At 36.3% G+C, this 22,697-nt stretch overlaps 1 protein-coding gene and 1 long non-coding RNA gene across 3 annotated transcripts; both read left to right on the forward strand.

Moving 5' to 3' along the window:
- Positions 1-209: 209 nt before the first annotated feature.
- On the forward strand, positions 210-9,900 carry LOC105039009 (ubiquitin-conjugating enzyme E2-17 kDa). 2 transcript variants are annotated; one of them, XM_010914971.3, is made up of 5 exons: positions 210-364; positions 752-839; positions 5,715-5,842; positions 8,635-8,739; positions 9,551-9,900. In XM_010914971.3, exons 2-5 carry the CDS (start codon positions 770-772, stop codon positions 9,692-9,694), a joined length of 447 nt encoding a protein of 148 aa, XP_010913273.1. In that variant the 5' UTR covers positions 210-364; positions 752-769; the 3' UTR covers positions 9,695-9,900. The 2 variants fall into 2 exon arrangements, with proteins under 2 accessions (XP_010913273.1, XP_029118516.1); XM_029262683.2 differs by lacking the exon at positions 210-364 and adding an exon at positions 374-574.
- LOC140851111 (uncharacterized) lies at positions 846-5,708 on the forward strand. Its single transcript, XR_012133917.1, has 3 exons — positions 846-1,097; positions 1,255-1,334; positions 4,341-5,708. It is a non-coding gene; the product is annotated as an uncharacterized lncRNA (long non-coding RNA).
- Positions 9,901-22,697: the final 12,797 nt, after the last annotated feature.

The following is a 22,697-nucleotide window of genomic DNA, read 5'->3' on the forward strand; positions in this document are numbered from 1 at the left end:
CCGTCTTCCAGCGGACGGCCAGGAAGGTGTAAAATTTGTTATGACCAAGGGCAAGAGTCGCCCAAGAGTAAAGGCGCGTCAGATCTCTCCGTCTTCCAGCGGACTGCCAGGAAGGTGTAAAATTTGTTATGACCAAGGGCAAGAGTCGCCCAAGAGTCAAGACGCGTCAGATCTCTCCGTCTTCCAGCGGACGGCCAGGATGAAATCATGTCAACATGGGCATCCGCGGCGAACTTAAAAACTCTGGAACTATAAATACTGGAAGAGTTCTCTTTCGAAGGCCTAGAAGACCGTGAAGGGGTCACGAAAAATATAAAAAAGCCCTAGCAGGCGAAACCGTCGTCCCAAATCGTCTTCTTTGCCCGTAAGAATATCTTCCAAATTGATATCGCCTTATCCTAATTTCTCGATTTTGTGGTCAAGCGGGGGCAGATTGGTGGTCTTATTGCTCGTTCTTTTTGTCTATTTTCTATCCTTAAAAGAGTTTGATTTCTTGATGTGGTTCCTTCTTTCTGTTTCAAATTTCTGGGTTCTAGGGTCAATTGTTTTGAATCTGAGTTGATTAAACCTGCTGGTAAGTTTTCGTTTGCTGGAAAAATCGGATCTTGACCAGGATATAGAGTGGATGCTTTGGTTTTTTGTAACTGTGTTTGGAATTATGGATCATGGGATGCTTGGCTTAAGTCTTCGTAGTAGTTGGTCTCTATTTTAAGTGCATCGTTATGAGTTTGAGGTTCTTGTGGTGGTTTAGGGTTTTGATAAGTTATTGATGGCCACGAGGAGGATTCAGAAGGAGTTGAAGGACTTGCAGAATGATCCTCCCACATCTTGCAGTGCAGGTTTGTTCCTTTTGCAATGTTTATGACAAGCAGTACCTTTGATGTTCAGGTTACTCTATGAATTTCCATATGTCTTGAGTCATTTCATTTTGGATGCAAATATTGTTATATGTTTTAAATCTTCAGATTGATTCGAAGGTTAACATTCATGTGATATTAGAGTTAGTAAAGGATGCGTTGATAACTTCAGCCTGTAACTTGGGTCATTATAGATATTGCAGGCCAAATTTGCCTGAGTCAATGTCTGTGTATGCCAAGGTGATTTTAATCTTCTTGAATCACATGAAGCAAAATTTATGATTACCCCTCACCACTGTGTTTTGGGCACTTTGAGCCATCTGCATAGTAACAATATGAGAATGTTTCTGTGAGAGATTAATGATGCTTTGTTTCTTGAATGGTTCTTTATATGCAGTTGGTTGTTAGATTGTGAAGGGAGAACTCTGTCCAGAGAGATCTTTACCATCCCTAATCCTCATACAAAGAAAAGATAAGGTGAGTATATGGACTAAAGAAAATGGTAGATATGTAAACAAAAGAGAGAAAAAATTGTTGTTGTTGTTGTTGGGTAGGATAACGAGAATAAAATGAATTATCTCATAGTAACCGTACATCTGTACCATTCCTTAAAATTGGTCTGAACACGAAGCTCTTGGTGAATGTATGAGGCAATTACATGATGTGGTGTTCTATGAATGTTTTAAAGGATAGTTGCTCCATGTAGATTGTCAAGGGAGAAGGGACTGCATAGCACATATGCAACACATGGACATATATGTGATTGGTATTTCTTAAGTGTTTTAAAAGTAACAAGGATGGATTACTAGTAATGAGTGGTTATTTTATTGCTAAAAAAGGGATAATCAACACAACAACAACTACCACCACTGCTACATATTGTTTAGTATTTACTATGTAGCAATAGTTATAGCATTATTAACAAATTAACTATATATTAATGCTACTTGACTTTAGCTGGTCATAGCTGGGGCAGCATCAATTGATTTGAGCAGCTCAAGCTTTGCTTGAGCTCATCTTGAAATAATCTTGAATGAGGCTTGGTTTGAATAATTGAATTAAGCTTGAACTCGATTCATATGCTAGAAATAGTTTTCAGCAAGTGCCTACAAAGAAAGAAAAGAAAAAAAAAAATTGGCTTGATTAATCTTGGCTTGATAAGGCTCAAAATTGATGTAGTGTATTATGATATTTTTTTAGCATATCCCTGGCCTTTGGGTCTAATCCTACTGACTTTTGTTAACTGCATAGTCATTCACTGAATGAACCTTGAACAAAGCTTAAACTCACCTTATCTTAATCTTGAACTACACTTAGTTCAAGATTGATTCGAGCATGAACTGTGAGTTTGAGCGTGATTCAAGCTTGAATTGATTTAAGCTCAATGAAAGTTATCAAGCCAATCAAAACAGACTTGAGTTCAGCTCAATTTGGCTTGATATCATAGCATGGTTCAAGCTTGATCTCAATTTTCAGAATTGAAGTTAATGTTTAAGGCAACCTGGAACAGAACTGCGTTCGATCAAGTTAAACCCCTAGTCAAAGTTAGTACCAAACACTAGCTAACCGAATCCATGCTGCTCACATAAGGGTAGGCCATGCATATAGTTGCATAGTGCTACACAAGTTGCCAATTCAACTCGGTGAAATATGTAAACTGCATAATGGGAATATGGTGTGGTTAGGAGTGCATTCCATTACGACTCTGCTAATGTTGCTTTTTATGATGCTAGTTCTTATGGCTTTTCCACTAAGGTAAAGCTATGGTATCAATTGCTTCCTTATTGACCATTTTTTAAGACAAGAGTTGAACTAAGGTAAAAGAGGAGATCATTTTACTTTCATGGCATGCATTATTCAATAGTGAAAATGGCCTTTATTCAAAATGGGCATTCTGGTGCATGAAGATCTTGCTAATGCTGGTCTGGGGAGGGTCAAATCTACGCAGCTTTACCCTGCCATGTGGGAAGGCTATTCCATGTTTTGAACCCTTGATTCCCAGGTCATAATGGAGCAACATTACCATTATGCCAGGACACATAAAATTTTCTTTCATGATGTGTGAAAATGTGTATCAAGACTAATTCAAAGTTCTTTTGGAACTTTATCAAACTTGTTATTTGGAAAAATGTTGTTGAAACAAATTTTAGAAGACGCATAATGTTGAGGAATGGTTTATTTATTGACCAGTGCTTTGGGATCCCTATGAGATGGTGACTCAAGTAGGCATGCCAATGGGCATAAGCTAATAATCTGGAAGAAAAGCTGGTGGGTTTTCATGTTTGAATTAACTCGTAAAGACTTTGGGACTTAAATGGGATTTATTGTTAAAAGGAGATTCAATAAGTGTTTGTGTTGGGATGTAGAAAAGGTGCAAAGTAAAAGTGAAGATTAGCTGAAATAAAAGAACTTTTGAATATTGAGAAACCATTTCCCAAAGCATTCTTAGGATGTGATTTCTAAGGCACTTGAAAGAGTACAACTGTACAGCATCAAACCTTTACGAAAGATGGCACAGGAGCACATCTTTGTCTTAATAGGTGTGGGTCGTGGCACGTGCATGCATGGAATTGTCATCTAATCAGTAAAACTGATAAACCTTTGGTAAATTTGATGCTATGCTTAACAATTTTGAATTATAGAACTGCTGAAAGCAGAAATTAATGGGGGATAGTATATTGATTTAATGAATTGGACTTTGAAGTGTCAAGGTGTGTTTTGTAATGTCCCAATTGTGCAATTCTCCAACTTGTTAAGAAACCAAAAACATGGAGTGTGTTTGTAATACTAGTGCTTCCTAAATGCTTGAATCTTAGATAAACACTGAGAAGTCAATGAACTCTCTGGGAATGAGAATCAACACTATCTATGCAATGCATTAGTCTAAACAGAAAATAAAGTAAAACATCGACAAAGTCATCATTGGTTTTTGATAGGTAGAATTGAGCTTCGATCTTGTCCAATGAAAGTTAGGCTTTGTGTGTGTGTGTGTGCGCGCGCGCGCGCACGCATGTAGAGGAGAGAGAACGTATTTGTGTATGCTCTCTCTCTCTCTCTCTCTTTCTGTACAAATATCTGTAGCACATCACACACATAAGTGTAACTATGTGTATGTAGCAGATTGTAGATGTTGGTGTACACTCATAGTTACATATATTTGAATGCAATAGGCTATTCAGATGATTGAGTGCAATTTCATTTCATTCTGCCAACTGCCAGATTAAGTTATTTGTGGCTGAAATGATACAGAGAAGTCCTTTCTTTCTTATCAGAAGGTTTACAAATAATGCGTATTTGATTGCTTGTTGCTGGCAATGCGCAAATTTTGCTTGCATATAGAAGTACTGCATTTTTAACTGAATGACAGTTGTTTGGTTGTTTATCGGTGCACTTGCAGTAAAAGAAAAGATTCACTTGGCTACATGTGAGAAAGGGATGTAATTCTGAATTGATAATTTAATAATATAATTATTATGTCGCTAGATGCAGCAGAGCGACAACCCGGGAGCAGATTCCCCATCAGCAGGGGGACAGGAGACAGCCGTTTTGTGGTATATAATAATTGAGTAAAGCTAGAATACCTTCAAGAGAAATTGTCTTTATTAGTTTCAATGCAAAATCAGTGGTAGCCATTTTAAATTGAAAACACATAAAAATCACTTGCATTGAAATCTCTTACCTGTGATCACTTGGACAAAATGGACATTTTTAGTGATATGATCTAATGCTGCAATTTGATTTATTGCACAAAAGCATCCAAATTAATAGGGTTTTGGTTTGCAGATTTTGAAGATATCTAGATCAATGTCAGCAATTTGGATTTCCAAATTGCATGGGTTGCAATATAGTTTATCTTGTTAACTATGCTGCTACTATCCATTTTGTACTCACTTGATGCACCTCCAAAGCACATGATTTTGGTTGGAGGTAACTTGGACATCGTAGATCCATATCAATCATTTGGCTTTTCATTTTAAACAGATTATAATTGATTTTGAAATGAAAGTTTCAAGGGCTATTCGCAGTCAAAACTCAAAAGTAGTTTTATGTTTAATCGATATGTTCTATACTATATTAGTAACCCATATTGTTATAACAGTGATACCATTATTGTAAATAATGATTTGAATTGTTACAAATTATAGTATCTTGATATAATGATAATATATCCAGGTATTAAATTAATATACTTTTAATATAATAATATGTTGTTAAAATACATGGATCATTTTTTATGACCATGGAACATTATATGTATTGTGTTGTTGTATTATGATATTTTTTGTGTTACTATAAGGTAATAGTTATCGTATGTCAAAGCAGTCTCAACTGTCATGTAGTATCTGACATGGTGATGTCTAAATAAATGCAGACATGAGGACATGGCTATATACATAGGGAATGGCTATTTAGTTCACAGGGAACTTGTAAATGACAAGAATACCATCATTTATTGCATTAGGTAGTTGTACACGTATGGAGATATTTTTGTTATTTGACGGATGCAATGGATGCTTCTTTTCTTCGTTGATTACTTCACTTTAAGCTTTTAAATCCCATGGGATAGGGGTATCCTTGTTTACTTATATAACAGGATGTGCCACTGTCCCATTCTATTCGGACACTTAGGATAAGGGATATCCCAAGATGTGTCTATTGGGATGCTAGGACAATGGCAGAGTGGTCTTGTCCCGACATTTGGGATGATACCTGATCCTAGTGCCCCACAGAATGTCCCATAGGATTTGAGACCATGCTTCACTTTAAACGGACTTCATTAATAAGTAAGGTTTATTAACAAAATTATCAAATATGTAGCTTTGTCGATAAGCTTTGTTTATTATTATGTTTTTTTAGGCCCTGTTTCTGAGGACATATTCCATTGGCAAGCAACCATTATGGGGCCTTCTGACAGCCCCTTTGCTGGTGGTGTATTCATAGTGTCAATTCACTTCCCACCAGATTACCCATTCAAGCCACCGAAGGTAAGTCCTTTTCTTTTTTTCTATGTTATTCATGTGCACATGTTGTTAATTTTTGCAACAATGTCATGTCAAAGAGCCATTTTCTTAATCAGCATGATTTTTTGTTAACAATTATATTATTTTTTTGACAATTTTCTGGAAACTGGTAAAAATGTACGTGCAAATGCATGTTTAGAAGGAGACATTTATCTGCTCAATAACCATTACCTTCAATATGCATGGCATTTAGGTAAATCGATTCTACATGCAGGTACATTGAAACTCAGAACTCAGAAAGTCTTTAACTCTACAGATGCTATAGTGTGACAAGTCTCTGGGTTTCGAGTATGGATCTATCATATGTTTAGTTTTAACTCAGTTGGAAGCTTTGTCAATACTTGTTGTTGATAGTATGGGAATCTGAATTCCAAGAATGCACCCCAAAAAAAAATCTAAGAAAGTAAAAGAGAACATATTTGTGGCACGGGCCCAATGGCACCACTTATTTTGTAATCAAGATTTTCTAAAATATTCTTTACATGAATGAATATAGACATGTATCTTATACTGGCAAAAAAATAATTGATCGGGACTATAATAAATTCGTTCACAAAAAGAATTTAAAATTCTAAGGGGAAAGCGTGTGCTTAGGTAGGTGGGAAGATTTTTTGTTTTTTCCTTCCTATTGTTGCTGCCCCTCTGCTTCTTCTTCCCATGGTCTGATTGGAGAGTAAGATATTTAACAAAAAATATAAGTGTGCTACTAGAGTCCTGAGAAAGGCTCCCATGTCTTCTTGTAAGACTTTCCTATAAATTATAAAATATGAAACTCTTGCTCCTCTGTTATTTTTTCCCTTAGATTATTGCAAGAAAGTGCTCATACTTTGTTGAAGGATAAAGGGAGTTCATTAGTCTGAAATTTTGGGATGCTGACGAGTAGAGAAGGAATTCCATTGACATCTCTTTGTGATTAGCTACCAAACAAACTCTTTGTGATCCATCCATTCATCACACCTGCATCTTATATGTCATAAAGATCCAGGTTATTTATCTTATTTTTATAGTCTATAATAAGTGAAAAAGGCCATATTTATTCTCAAGAGAATTATATTCTTGTATCCTCAGAAAAGAATAAAGGTAAGAAGGCGGGCCACCGACTCTAGATGCCATTGATCAATGCAATAGCATGACAACTTGTGTAAGAGAAGCCATATATGGCTTATTAGTTCTGCTTATATTTTTTTGCGATTATATGTTTCTGAATATGGAATATTCTCTTTTTTTGTCTCACCAAATAGCAAATGGTAAGTCAGATTAGTGTTAATCAAGATTGCCGGGCCAAAATTCTGAAAACCCAGATTATATATGCTAGATTCAAACTAAATGCCAACTTAATTGAGGATGCTACGTCATACTGAATTGGTAGATTGAAGTGCATTTATAGAGTATAGGTTGGTGAATAATGTATGCTTCAAAGTTTTAATTATCTTGTCTGAAGACTTGTTTCTCCAAAGTGAATGACAATCTTGTGGTGAGGCAAGGGGTGATCTCAGTGCGCACTAATTGCCACATGAGAAGCAAGGAATGGAGCAATAACCTTTAGCATATTTGATGGTAAAGTAAGAGAGTGATATTTGGCTTAGGTCCCACTTCAGAGCAACCAAATACTTTTGCCTTGCAAAGTTTGAAGCTCGCACAGGGCCATGTTGGAGTGACAGAAGAGGATAGAAGATGGCAAATTAAGCATAGGAGTGAAGAGCTTGCTTTCAAATCAGACAATAGCAATATTTGGACTCAAACTAATAAGATAATCAAATTCAGATTTTTGTTAGGATTTTCTTTATGAGATTTAAGTGGAATCAAAATTATACCTCAATGTTCAATAGCTTTAAATAAATTTGAAAGATTATTATCTTTATTGATATTTTTAATGTTTTTGCTTTTTGCCTCAAAAATGTCATATAAGTGGAGCTAATTTAATAACTAAATTTCTTATATTTGCATTTGCTTTCTTATATTTGCATTTGCAATTTCTTTCTTTTTTGTGTGTATATATATATATATGTATATATGAATTTTTATAGGTAACTAGCAAGCAATGCTTATGAACCAATGGTTATGCTGATTCTGAAACTGTGCTCATTATGGCAAAATCTCCAGGCAGATGGATACAAAATATAGTGGTGCTCTAGAATTGTCTATGGATCGCTGCAGTGAAGTTAGATGCTTGTTAGTGCATAGAGTTATTTTTTATTTTGACCTCTGGCCTGCTTGGGCGATGATTGATTTGAAGGTGACATGCATCTTTGATTTAGAGTCCTTGTTATTTGGATCTATGAACTATGTTCCAATTTCTACCTGTAGCAGAATAATTAGCTAGCAAAAAGGTTAGCAAGAGTATGGATTTGGATAAGAATAATAAGATATTGATGGCATCTTTGTTGTTTCGATGCAATTTTTCAAAAATAATAGGAAAATGTCATTAAAGAGCATGTCTGATGATGCTGGGCCCTACCCTTTCTTCTCTTTCCATGTGAAGTATTAAATTCTCCAACAATTAAAAATAAATATTACTGTTGCAAGTTATCTGTCCCACTGTCTGGTAAATGAATCTGGCTGAGGGCTCTTTTCGAATCAAGTGTTTGGACAACAGAAATGGGGCCACCGATTCACAGTCGGTATCTGCCAGTAAATTATAGTTTTATGAGGAAGAGCTGCATCCACCTGTTTTATGCTAATTGTGTACGGTTAACTCTTATATTATTGCAACAGTGCCTCCCGTGTTAATCTGCAAACTATCAATGTATCTTCAGGTGTCATTCCGCACCAAGGTTTTTCATCCAAATATCAACAGCAATGGTAGCATATGCCTTGACATTCTCAAGGAACAGTGGAGCCCTGCACTGACAATATCCAAGGTGAATTGCTTTCTTCTATCACTCTTTCTTTTTTAAATGGACGTTTTGAATGAATATTAAATATCACATGATTATACTTAATAATGTCCAGAAAAACTTCAGATGGATCAAGTTCATTTAAAATATTAAATTCAGACTCTTTCTTCAATGTTCAATATAATCTAGAAGACCGTTTCACTCAAGAAAGTTCTACTTTTGAAAGTTGGTCAACATTTGTTTAAAAAAAAAAAAACTTTCTTTTTTTTTTTTTTCCTATCCAGTTATACTTTATTCAGTATCCATCCTGGAGTAGAATTCTTTTGCTGGATTTCTAGACCCTTTTTTTCTCTTTTTATTGCTCCTCTTTCAATTTCTGGACCAAGATAAGTGCTGAAACCACAAGTGATTCTCCTAGGAGTAGCAGTCATGGTTTGATGATCTAAGACATGTATAATTTAGACAAGTTTATAATCCTATAATCATCTAGCCTTTTTCGAACTATTTGGGTTTGGATTTATGGATCCTTATTGGCCAAGTTTTTCTATCTAGAATCACCTTTAATGTCATTCCAAGTTAAAGCTGTGGATGGAAATCCATGAAGACTTGATTGGATGTAGATGACCCATGAGACTTCGGTAGACTCGACTTTGGACAAGAAATAGTGGATGGTAGTTTCGTGAAGGGAACATGCCATAAAGCTAGTGTACTATTGATTTGCTAGTTTTATGTTTATGCAGTATTTTCTGGTTCTTCCCATGTTCCATCTTTTTTTCTTGGTAAAATTCCCATGTGTTCCATATTGGACTTATGCATAAATGCAATAAAACTGCAGGTGCTGTTATCCGTTTGCTCACTTCTGACGGATCCTAACCCAGATGATCCACTGGTACCAGAGATTGCTCACATGTACAAGACTGACAGAGCCAAATATGAGGCAACCGCCCGCTCCTGGACACAAAAATATGCCATGAGTTAGAAGCCTCTTTTCTGGTTCTTCCGTACTACCTTTTATCAGTAAATAAATAGCATAGATGATTTTGTGATAGGGTCAATGACTGTTTTATCACTGAATTGCTCGGGTAACGGCTTTATGTTTTTGTAGTGGATGTGAATACCGATATCCAATATTTTGATACATCTTCCACTCTTTGTTGAAGGGGAATGTGCAATTCTCTTGTTTCATTTGGGTGTGCTAATTTTTTCTAAGCTGCTTGTTATAGTGCCAAATTGGCTGATAAGGTGTGTTGCATGGGTTTATAAATTTAGGCTGGTTCTCTACCTAGGGGGTGTTTGGTTGGGGGAAGTGGAGGTCTGGAATCGGAGTAGGTGACTCATATTTCATCCGTTTGGTTGAGAGAAGTTTCATTCCGATTTCGGGGTAGAATGAAAATGACTCAATCTATATAGAACTTAATCTTTACTCTCTTTTATGAATTCAATTTTTCATTTCAATTTTGATTCCAATTTCGATCGCGAACCAAATGTTTCGGAGAATTTGGTCATTCCGATTTTGATTGCAAGACATTTCGATTCCTATTCTGATTTCGGTTGCGAACCGAATATTCTTCTGATAGCTTCAGCTTGGACATATGTCAATTTGTGACATGCTGTTACCTTCATCAAATATGTTGTGCAATGCTGTTTTTGTAATATTTTTGTTTCCTATTTTTTTAAGGCAAGAATATGTATTGAGGGGGTATTTGGTTTGTAACCAAAATCTTAATGGGAATTGAAATAGTTTGAAATCGGAATCGAAATGATCAAATCTTTTGAAGTGTGTGGTTCATGATCGAAATCGGAATAGAAATTTGAATTCTTAGAGGAGAGTAGGAATTGAGTTCTATATAGATTGAGTTATTTTTATTTCATCTTTAAATCAAAATCGGAAAAAAATTTCTTTCAATCAAACGGTTAGAATAATCGGCCTCTCACTCCTCTCAACCAAGCATCCCTTGAGTTGAGTGGCTCATTTCAGTTGCAACTCTCAATCCTAACCTTCTGAGTACAAGCCTCACTCTTAAATTCTCCTGGACCAAAGCCCAACCGGGATTTCAACATCTTTTTTAAACTTCCCGAAGGGCATTAATTTCTTTGATTTCTCTCTAACCAGATTTGCTAAGACAACTGCGGTGGTCATGCTCCAGCCCCTCCTGTTCACATTTTCTTTCTGCAAATCTACAGTTGGGAAGAAGACAACGAAGAGCCCCAGAAGCCACCAATGGTAGTGAACGTAAAATTTTTTTCCTCTTGGCTGGTTACTATATGGGGCACATGATATATAAATCCATAGCCATACCAATGTTTGAGCATCAATCAATCACGGAGTCCTCCAGGAAAGCAGCAAAATAGAGAAAGCAAGAGCAAAATAGAGAAAGCAAGGCTTCGGATGATGGGGTAAGTCATCATAGCTAAGAAGTATTCTTTGTGTTTGGTCTTCCCATATGTGCCCCATTACCTTAGTTTCTCTACGTTTCTTCGTAGACTTCCACCTAGAAAAACGATTGCGAGAGGTAAGCCACCACATTTTTCAACAATTTCTTAACGAAGAGACTCCAAATGGACCCCATATTTAGCTGACGTAAATGATTTCCTTCACAACAAATCCCAACTCTCCTCTGGACTATTATGAAGTATCAACTCACAGGGAGGGCTATCAGTATCCGGATCTGCATCCATGGCAACGTTCGCTTTAAGAGTAGCAAGCATCACCTCTACTTCCTGTAGATCCCTGCGGAAATGCTGCTTTATATCCATTCCAGGCTGCTATGTCCCATATGTTATCATCTATCATCACCAAGTATCTCTTATTACTCAAATATCCATGAAGTTTATCCTTCATGTCTTCCATTTTTATTTCTGCGGTCTCACACTTTGTTGAAGGTATATGGTCTTTCCCAGGAGGGACATGAGGAGCTTCCTGACTTCATATTTTTGTGATACAAATATATATCCAAGCTCGGCAACCAAAGCCACCCATTGGGGTGCTATAGACTTTATGAGCAAGTGTAGTTTTACCTAAGTCACCCATGCCCACAATGGAGATTACTGCCCGTCTTGGTACTTCAGGGTCAGTGAGCTGCCTTCTCAAGGCCTCAACATCTTCCTCAGGCCTACCACATCCACCTTTAGCCTGTACATGTCACCACAATGAGTTATTGGAGCAAGTGTTTCGTAATATGTTGGTTTTGCACTAAAGCTTTTATACTCAGGTTAATGTTGACGAAAGCGGATGTTGTGGGATTAAGAAAGGTATGGATTAGTTGCATTACAATGTGTGTGTGTGTGTGCGTGTGTTTTTTATTTTTATTTTTTTTGTTTCAATGATTCTAGTAGCACTTGTTATTTTGAGGTAAAAGAAACAGTGCTGGAGAATCATTTAGGTCAAATACTTGAATCATAAGTCAAAAAAAAGGCTTAAGAATTTTTTTTGCCCCGAAAACCTAGCTAATGTTTGGTCTAAGATTGAAGATGACAAATTGTAAGATTATTTAGACATATCAATGATATGTCAATCACTTTGGTTGCAATCGCCTCTGCAAATTTCTTGACTTAATTAAAACACAAGAATCTTCACTTCTTTTCACTTCTTATGTTTTAGTCATTTTCGATTCCTTTCTTTCTTTTTTTTGAAGATAAAATGGAGGAGTAAGATACTCCCCCAGATTGATTATATTGCTCAGGTGATTTACCTAGCCTTAAGAGTTGGGCATTACATAGGAAAAAGGATAAGTTGATGCAGCAGGGGTAACTGTTCACCCCATTTCTGAACTCAAGAAGGATAACCATGAGTCATTTTCGATTCCTTTCTTTCATTCACTCATCAATAAAGCAGAGCCAGAGCATGAATCTTTTTTTTTTTACCTGCACTAATTTTAATCTTTTTTCCTCTTTACTTTGTGTGCCCCACCAATCTTATTACATGTTTTTCAATCAAAATCTGCAAAAATCAACAACAGTCGAATAGAATTTATCAAGCAAGCAACAAAATGTTTCCTTGGAGTGAGGGTCTCGCTAGAAGGACTATGCGACGTCTTCAGTATTGAACTGGGATCTGTTGGCTGAAATGCCTTCAAGCCTTCCATGAATCTATCTGCATCTGAGTTCCTACCTTGTGCAGGGTAAGAACCTGGCAAGGGAAAGTGATGAAGCCTTTTAGCCAACCAATGCAGCCCACATGCAGAAGCTCTACTTCCAGGAGGAAGGCATCGAGGACGTCTTCAGCATCACAGGTCTCTGATCTGGCTCACCCATACTCGAAGCAGTTCATCCTTCTCCTCCCTCCGTTTTTGGTCTGCATTGTTGAGGAATGCCTGTATGAATGGAAACTTGTCATGCAAAAAGCTTATTCGATCCTCCACTCCTAGGGCCAAGGTGGCTTCCTGGACTGCGAGCTTGGACTCAGCCATCTCTCTCCCTCTTCCTCCGTCTACTACTCAGTACTATCTATCCGTTTCCCATAGAGGATTCGGACACCAGCCATCTCTCCATTACACTACCATCAAAATTAATCTTGAAAAGAATTAAATATATTATTTAGAAAGACACAGAAACTGTAAAATGAGAGCCACAAACTGCTCATGCTGCCGAAAATCCATCAACAACGGACTGAAAAAATTCTGAGACCTGAGTAAAAGCTTTTTAAAAAAAATAATTTTGCATTCATTCTGTGCCAAACAAATAAGATAAGTAATGGAACATATCAAATGTGCTTTCCATCTCTCCTCCTGATAAAGATACACTCTCTTCATAGATGCTGATTCTAGCACCAGTGATGAATTTGGACATTAATAACAAGAGGCATAAATTTTGGAAACCCAAGGGGTGATTATTGGTTGGATCAAGTCCACCACCCAGCTGTTGCATCAGTCCAACCATGGAGCAACACGCACAATGACCAACTAAAATGAAAAAAGAGTGCATATTGTTACATAATTCGGTTAATCCAGCAACTTCGATATGAAATAATTAATTCGAGACTAAAATACACCCGCACATTCTCTCCAATCAAATCTACTAGCATATCGTAGAATAGAGGAAAGGAAGTGAGAGGGAGGAGAGAATTTCTCTAGACACGGTAAAGCAAAAGGAAGTTAGAGGGATTTGTTGAATAAATCTTGACTTTGTATCAATGATTTATAGAGTATGTGCACCATGCGATCGTGCACATAGCTAATAATAGCTACTGTTTTCGTAGGCTCCATTCATCAGGCATGCATCTTTATGCATTATCATAGGAACCAACAGTTGTGAGTGCACAACTATGCTGGTGCACTCAGTGTAGGCAATAATTTCTCTAAATCTATGCCGGCCATAAATTTCATGTTGTCTTACAATAGTTCGTCCCGATCCTTTGCATGACAATTCCCTGATGTATGCTTGCACTTTTCTCCTCGTGGATGGAGGCTTCAATACACAGATGCTTGTTGCCTAGAAGATGTTGATTGGGACGATCTTCTTGGGCACTGGCAGAGGCAAATATGTTTTCTGCCAGCAGTATGCTCTCATAACCCGTAAAAATAAGTAATCATTAAAAAAAAAAAAAAAAATCCTCTCACTGCCCGTAAAAATAAGTCCTCCACAGCTATATACAATCCAATTGGGTTGTTCGCAGACACTTTCACTGTGGAGCTGAGGTCTAGCAACATAATTGCGTCTGTTCATAGAGCAGGCAGGGTCCTTTCTGTTAAAGTGTGGCTTTTAATTTCATTTTAATGCATCTGGCACTTGTTGCTTCGAGGAGATACAGGTTTTAGAGACCACGACCAAATGCTGATACACATTGGAGGATCCGTTTTGCACCAGTTCCGATCAACAAATGCAGAAATAAGATGATTGTTTAGAGTACAACAAACTTAGAAAAGAATAGCGATATGTTGACATGGATTCAAATAGGAAGTACCCTACTTGTGTCTATTACTTCTTTTCTAAAATTTAAAAAAAAAATGACGGCAACACATTTTCCTTTACCTAATTAAAATGAATCCACATGGAAGTATCTATTATATGACTTTTTCTATAAAGAAAAAGATCCCTTTTCGTTTATTCACTCGCTTATTAGGCGGGCTGAGATGGGCCCAGGATGGACTCAACTCCATATATGGGAAATTCTTTGTGCATCGCAGGCGGTGTAGAAAATCCGATATGAAGCACACCATCTTGTTCGATTGGTCCACGTAGTCACTGCTTTCTTACGCGCATTTAATATCTGCAGCTTTATTTTATCGTTTAAAATTTTGAATGACGAAAGTATCTCTATTTTTTAAAAAATTATGATATTTTATATCTATATTATGACATCGTGCGTTCAGAAAGTCATAATTTTTGTCCACAGAATATCACAATATAATATACGATGTCATAATGTGTACAGGATTTTGTAATTTTCTTCAAAGAATAAGAACATTTTCATCATTCAAAATTTTTAAATAAAAAAGTAAAGCTGCAAGCATTTAATGCGCGTTGGAAAGTGGTTGGACAAAAATGCTTCCTTCCATATTATGATATCTTTGGCCATATTATGACATCTTGGACCATATTATGACATCTTATATTCATGAAGTCATAATTTGATGCAGGATGTCATAATATGTACAAGATGTCATAATTTTTTGGATCATATTATGACATCCTGTATATATAAAGTCATAATATGCCATAGGATGCCGTAAATTTTTTCAAAGAGCAGGAATATTTTCGTCATACAAAATTTTTAAATGAAAAAATAAAACTGTAGGCATTAAATGCATGTTGAAAAACAGTAGCTACGTATATCAATCACATAAGCTGTATGCTTCATGTTGGATTTTACACACCGGTCACGTTGAAAAGTGGTTTTTGAGCAAGCCTACTGCGTGCCTATGTTTGACAACCTTTTTGCATGTTAGCTGTTTATACTCTGTTTTAGCTGTGCATAATCTAGAAAATACTCATTAACTCACCTAGAATTTCATTGACCTGAATTGTTAGCTTCTTGCTCGTTTGAGAAATAGGCAACTATATAATTATGCTGCAGCAACCAAGTTCCTGAGGAAGAAGCTTCTTGCGGTTTCCCATCTAGAGAAGCATCAGATGCCTGATGCGGAAGTGTGTTATTAGTCTTACATTAGTTGTAGGACTCGTGTTTTAGGTGAATTGAAAGCTTTGAATATGGTCATTTATTTTGACTCCTACATTGAGTTAGATTCCTTGGGTTATGTGTTTTTGTATTGCCAAATTGCTTTTGATTTTCAGGCCTGGAGAAGTTTGCTGGAAAAGATTGGACCAAACGACCCTGCGGGTATCGGGAGAAGCCTTTCGTAGAGCAAGTGGAAGTTCTTTCTAGATGCTATTTCCAAGATATGCTTGAATACAGAAAGGCGATGCACCCACTTGGCTTGAGGGGACTCAGCCATGATGGTGGCTTAGATCCAGGGTAGACGATGCTCGTTGCCATGCGCCTACTCATCTGCAACATCTGGAGACTTCTGTATAGGTTCATTACTTTCAACGTTAGGCATGTTTACCATGAGACGAACAGCATAGTTGATTGCGTCGCCTCTTTTGTTGCTAACAACTCGGCATCTTTCCGTAATGTTTTGTTTTCTGATTTGTTTTAGTTATATTCATATTGGATATATATACATAGATCCTCCGATTTTATCCAAAAAAAGAATATAGACAATGATAAAAAGTTATCTGCTGCTATTTTTCATTTGGTGTATGATTTTTGCTAGGAGTCTGGTCCATTCACAAAGTTGAGAGAAAGTCGATGGCGTTTGGGTCATTGAAGTACCGCAAGCTAATTCAGCGGCAAGAGGTAATGACTTTGGTTTAATTTGAAGGACAGTGCATATTGATGCCGAGTCTGGTGCATGTGCAAGTTGTTGGAACACCAAATATATCATTTAGAATTCAAGATTCAATGAGAAGCTCCCACTGGATGAGTTCATGTCCCAAATGAAATGGCTTGCTCAAAATTTAGCCCATATATCGGATGCTCAAAATGACATTAGATGCTGCTCTCGCCTTGCTTAACCCAACTTCACCCCTAGCCCCTACGTGGATATGCGACACAAGCACCGTCATGTTCAGCCAGTGGGGGCAATAAGTTGGGTTAAGCTTTTGTAAAGGATGATAACATACAAAATCTTGAATTATATTTTTATGTGGCACAGGTATTGTTATCTCAAGCTCAGTGTATTGTATCCTTCACAAGAAAGAATGATCAACTTATCTCCGTGCGAATCCATCATTGGATCACCAACCACACATATCTCAAAGTATTCTGAACCCATTATTCATTTGCTTGTATAAATCTCAGAGCGAGCAATGGATGATACAATGTGGATTTGTGCCCAGGAAGGTGAGTCATTCTTTCATGGAAAGATACAACCAAAGTCCCTGGTAACATTAGGGCATGTTAGGTTATGGATGGGTCAAATAGGGACAATTATAATATATAAGTCCTTTAACCTATACGTAACACCGGGTCAAGTGCTCTGAAACCATCAAATCATTTTAGGTCACTTATTTGGCCCTAATCTCATTTATTTTGCAGCAAGTGATCTATAATATTGGAGCTAATCTCTCTCTTTTCTATTCTATATCCAACCAATTAACCCTTGAGATGCTGATTTCAACAAGAATCAGAGCCCCACCCCTTTGCTCATGGGTAAAGATAATAAAATCCAACCAAGCGCTCAATATTATTATTATTATTATTATTATTATTATTTATATCATATCTCAAATCGATAATATAAATATTATTTCTCATACAATTTACAGTTTAGAAATATCTCCCCCTGTCATTTGCTTTTCTGCCCACAAATTACTCCCATTTTTTATGTCTCGTGGTGGGAACGGAACATTGTGCTGGACCAAGTCATGTAGGATGCGCCCAAATAAAAAAGAAGAAATTTAAAATAAGTGCCCCACTATTTTTGAATAATATGTTCGATAAGTGATTTAGCAATTGTACCAAATGATCCAAGATCAAATTTCATTTTTACCCGGGTTTGAGATGTTAAGGGTGAAAATTTTTTACATGACCAAAAATTATCCTTCTTTTTTTTTTTTTTAAAGTAGCTGCATCACCTCTTCCTAGAGATATATCACAAAGCTTCCCTTTTTTACTTCTCAAATCGATTTTAGCCTCTGTTTCGTTTTCCACTACAGGTGCTTCAATCACTCCATCTGAGTCCCTCGCGGCATTCCCCATTTATGCTGGTTTAAATTACATTGTGGATTCTGTAGATTTTATCTTGGCATGTATAATTTATAAACATATATAAATGGATAAAATTATGAAGACGATATCAGCAGTACAAAGTTTATAGTTAATCAATCGGAAACCAAATTATATAAGAAAATTATGATTTTGATTTATAGTTAGTTTATGTTGGAGATTTCTTGATATGAAAAGAAAAATGGATGACTTTTTTTATGGATTTTTCTTTTCTATTCTTTTCACGCATGATGAGGTTGTTCAACAAGGAAGTGTGAACTTACCCCAGGGCCAAAGGTTGTTCGTTCCTCGGGCAAGCCTGAAGTGGTACGCAGAAGCCCAGGCCATGTTGAGACCTGTGCCTACCTCCCTCCCCCTTGGCCTCACATTCCCATCAGTCAAAACAAAAGCCATAAATACTATGACCATAAAAACACCATCGCCCTAATCATCACCTAAATAACAAACACCCTCTTTTGTCTCTTGTTCTCTCCCTGGACATTGTCACATCAAATGGGTATCAGCACATGTACCCAAGGCCTGACCCAACCACTCTCCCCCAGGAATAAAGCCATGCCGCTACTAATGCTGGAGAACTCTTGTATTCTTTTAATGTTAAAATATTGGTTAGCCTTTGACAAGGTCAAGGTGGGGATATTCTATCTTACATCTATATTTAATCTACCCTCTTTAATGTAGAAGAGGATAAAATCCATGATGGTGCTGATGATCTACAGCCCCCTTTATGATCTTCACAAAGGTGCCGTTCTCCCGCACCTCTGAAGGGGTGTGAGTGGGGCATGGCTCGTCTGCATTGGTGACCACCATACCATAAACATAGCGTGACAAGGGGCGTTATGATGAGCATGTCAACTATCTGACCATCATAAATGGCCTAATAGTAGAGAAGACATGCATGTGACCCCTCCAGGGGAGGCCATGCCGAAGAGTATGGAAGTAACTCACATGGTTGGTTGGCCCATGGGTGGCTTATTAACAGGATTCATAAATACATTCTCATCCTATGTGATGAGACACACTCTCCCTTGTGCCTTGTGTCCTTTTTTTTCTTTTTCTTTTTTTTTTTTTTTTTTTTTGATGAATATAGACACCCTGTCCCTTGGGCCATCTTTCACTGGACTATGTTCGGGGAATAAGACAACAATCTATAAGAGAAACAAGGCTTTAAGGGAATGAGAGAACACATCTATCACAAAAACAAGTGTGTATATAAAGTCAGCAAATTTATAGTTTTCTTAAAATATTGTTGGTGGATTTATTGGAGGATACGTGTCCATCACCTTTGAGCACCTTCTACGTTGTCTGACCGTATAGGAGCACATGTCTCTTGCTTTTATAACACCCCGTGTACCTTATGTTCCTGCTAAGTGGCCTGGTTCTTATGTCTCCCCAACCTTTTCTAGTCTCTTAAAAGGATAACAAGTGCTTTGCTGACCTTTGAACTGACATAAATAAACTTTTGATGGAGCCCGCAGACCTAACTTCATATTCTTGTTCACTTATGGATGGAAGATATTTGTAATTGCGGAGGGTAACTTTGCTCCTGTCCAGTTCCTTGTCCCGATTTCTCTATTCCAGATATGAGCCATGGAATCCAACAACATATCAATGTCGATGTGGCATTTTCTACCCACTTTCCTGATAATGTCGTTCAAGTAAGGGATAGCTACATAGGGGGTGCGAAAGGAAAAATAGTTGCTGCAAAAGATTGGTGCTGCAATAATTTAAGTAGCTTTGGAGCTTCGAATCTTATCTTGGAATGAAGATAACTTGAAAGTTTCCGAGCATGACCTCTCCCATATTTCTCACCTCTATCCTTGCATTGCTTTTCACACTCAGCAAACCATAATCAAATTGATCAATCATGGATTTGTTTAGGCAAACAGATACAGATAATTTGGATTGGCAATGCATTTAATCATGCATAATGGATCGCATCAAGCCTTGTGAATTTAAGTAGTTCAATTGGAGGGATTCGGGGAGTCTTTTAATCTCTAGTTATGTAATTATCTCTAAAAACATCTTACTTTAGCCATCACCATAACTATTCTACATCCATACGAACTGCTAAAATATTAATTTCTATAACATATCATAAATATATCGAAGATAAATGAACATGAGACATTGCAAGTGTTTTCTAAAACAGTCATAGAAGCAGGGTTCCATGCAAGTAATCTGCAATAACAAAATAATTATAAATTGAAGATGTGATATAAAAAGCACAAAAATATATTCCTTTTTTTCTTTAGCAAAATTAAAGGTTCCACTGGTCAAGATCAAGCAATCAGAATATCAGATGCTTTCTTACCACAAGGGAGAAAGGAAAATCAAGCAGATGCTTAAAGTAACACCTGCCTGCACTTTCCATCAGCTTTCCCATAGTCTATCACGTGCATCTCACATGCGTTGGCATTTCTTTTTATTTTATAAAAAGATAAAAGGGAATCGCGAATTCCTCGCCGAGGAATAAAGGCGCGGCGGTGCTTTTGCGCTTCAACAGTGCTCGGAATCCGCTAAAGCGCGGCTTGCTGCTGCCGCAGCTGCGGCTTCGCGTGCGCACAAAAGCTGGTGGGCGGGATTGGCGGGGCCCAGCTTCTCTTCTTACATTCCGAAACTACCCCCACCACTCAACAATAACTTCCCTTCTGATGACACAGTGGCTATTGGTGGGCCCTACTCCATTGGCGCGAAGAAGAAACCGGAACGAAGCCTTACCCGGCTCTCCCCTTTCTGGCTTCCTCCAAATAAGAAATAATTTAGGTAATGATAAAGGGGTCGTTGGGACAGCAAGAAGCCAAAGAAAAGACGAGTGGTACGGCATTGAGTGGCCTAACCAAACTAATCGCCACTAACTTCACCCAAAAGAAAACTGGCCAAAAGGTGCGAGCCACCTCAGGGTTGCTGCATGCAATAATAATAATTATAAGATGCGCCACAAGATGGACGGTTTGGATCTTATTTAATTATTATCATTTATTATTTTATAAACATAAATATTTTTTTTTGTTTATTAGAAATTATAGTATTATTTTAAGAGAGATAAGTGGATTTGGATAGATGCAAGCATGTTGAAGGAGAAAAAATGTAATACAAAGAAGAGATAGTTGGTCATGTTATTTTTGGAGTAAATCGGTTGGTTATTTTTTAGTTTATTTTGATATTATATAATCGGCTTATGAAATATAAATCAGTGATGTCCATATGCAAATATAGTTTGATGGTGATTACTGATATAATTTTTTTTATATATATCTTTCTAATATTATAAGTTATATGAATACTTTTTCAAAAAATGATATTTGTATATATATTTTTATAAAATATTTATTTTGTATGTATATCTTTTTTTTATTATTTTTACATATGTACCTACTCCATCTAATACTATCAAGAAATTAATTATTTCTAATTTAAATAACTGAAATATTTTAATGGATAGGCATACAAAAGATATATATATATATATATATATATGCAAATAACAGCATTTTGAGAATATGCTTATAATTTTACATATTAGAATGGTTTACATGCAAAAAATTTTAATTTTATTTATTTCTTGCACTTTTAAGATATTCTAATCATATTCTATATTCTAATATATATATATCCTCATATGTGCATCTATAATGATAAATATTAAAAACTTATTTTTAATGAAATAAGATATAATGGTTTATATAAATAAAAAGAATAAAATAGAATAATCTCATAATTAGTGAAAGTACTTTCAAACTCTTTTTGTCATCTAATCATTGAATGTATTTTTTGTCATGAGAAATGCTTTTAAAGCAAGCATGAAAATTATCTAAGTATTTAAATAAGTTGAAATAGACAAAAATAAAATTAAATTTTTTATATATAAACCCTCCTAATATATGAAATTAATTACATGAATACACCTATAAAGTTACTATTTATATGTATACTCTTATAAATATTTTTTTTGGCATACCTATCCATTAAAGGTATTCCAATCATTTAAATTAGAAATTATTAATTTCTTAACGGCGTTAGATTGTGTGAGTATATATGTAAGAAAAAAAAAGAAAGATATGCATACAAATATATGTAAGAAAAAAAAAAAGATATGCATACAAATATCAACTTTGGGAGTATATTCATATAAATTATAATATTTAAGAATGTACAAATACAAAACAATCTTTATTGATATTAGTTAATTTTTTTAAGGGGTTTTGGTTGGAGGGAGTGGGGGTTTAGAATCGAAATGAGAATGTGTGATTCTCATTCCAACTGTTTGGTTGGAAAAAATTTCATTCCGATTCTGATTTCAGGTTGGAATGAGAATGGTCCAATCTATATAGAACTCAATCCCTACTCTCCTCTATGGATTCAAATTTTTATTTTAATTTCGATTCTGATTTTGATTTCAGTCACGAACCAAGTGTTTCGAAGAGTTTGGCCATTTCGATTCCGATTCCAAACTATTCCTATTCTTATTTTGATTTTGATTTCGATCGCAAACTAAACATCCTCTTAATTTAGACTTCTAGAGGCACCAATTAGTTTAATTAAATCTATTTCTTTATCTTATGAATTTGTAAATATTATTTTTTTAAAAAATATATAGTTCATTTTGTTATGAGCATTCTCAATCTCACATGAAGGGTCCTTCTTGGAGGAGCACCAACCCTTTTGGTCAAAAGCCTTCGGTGCAAGAGCCAAACATCGCATGGACATAGGGTAGCGAAATAGTTTTGGACATCGATACATGCTAAAGAATTAT

Source organism: Elaeis guineensis, chromosome 1 (genome assembly GCF_000442705.2).
Source record: "Elaeis guineensis isolate ETL-2024a chromosome 1, EG11, whole genome shotgun sequence".
In the NCBI taxonomy this organism is placed as follows: Eukaryota; Viridiplantae; Streptophyta; class Magnoliopsida; order Arecales; family Arecaceae; genus Elaeis; species Elaeis guineensis.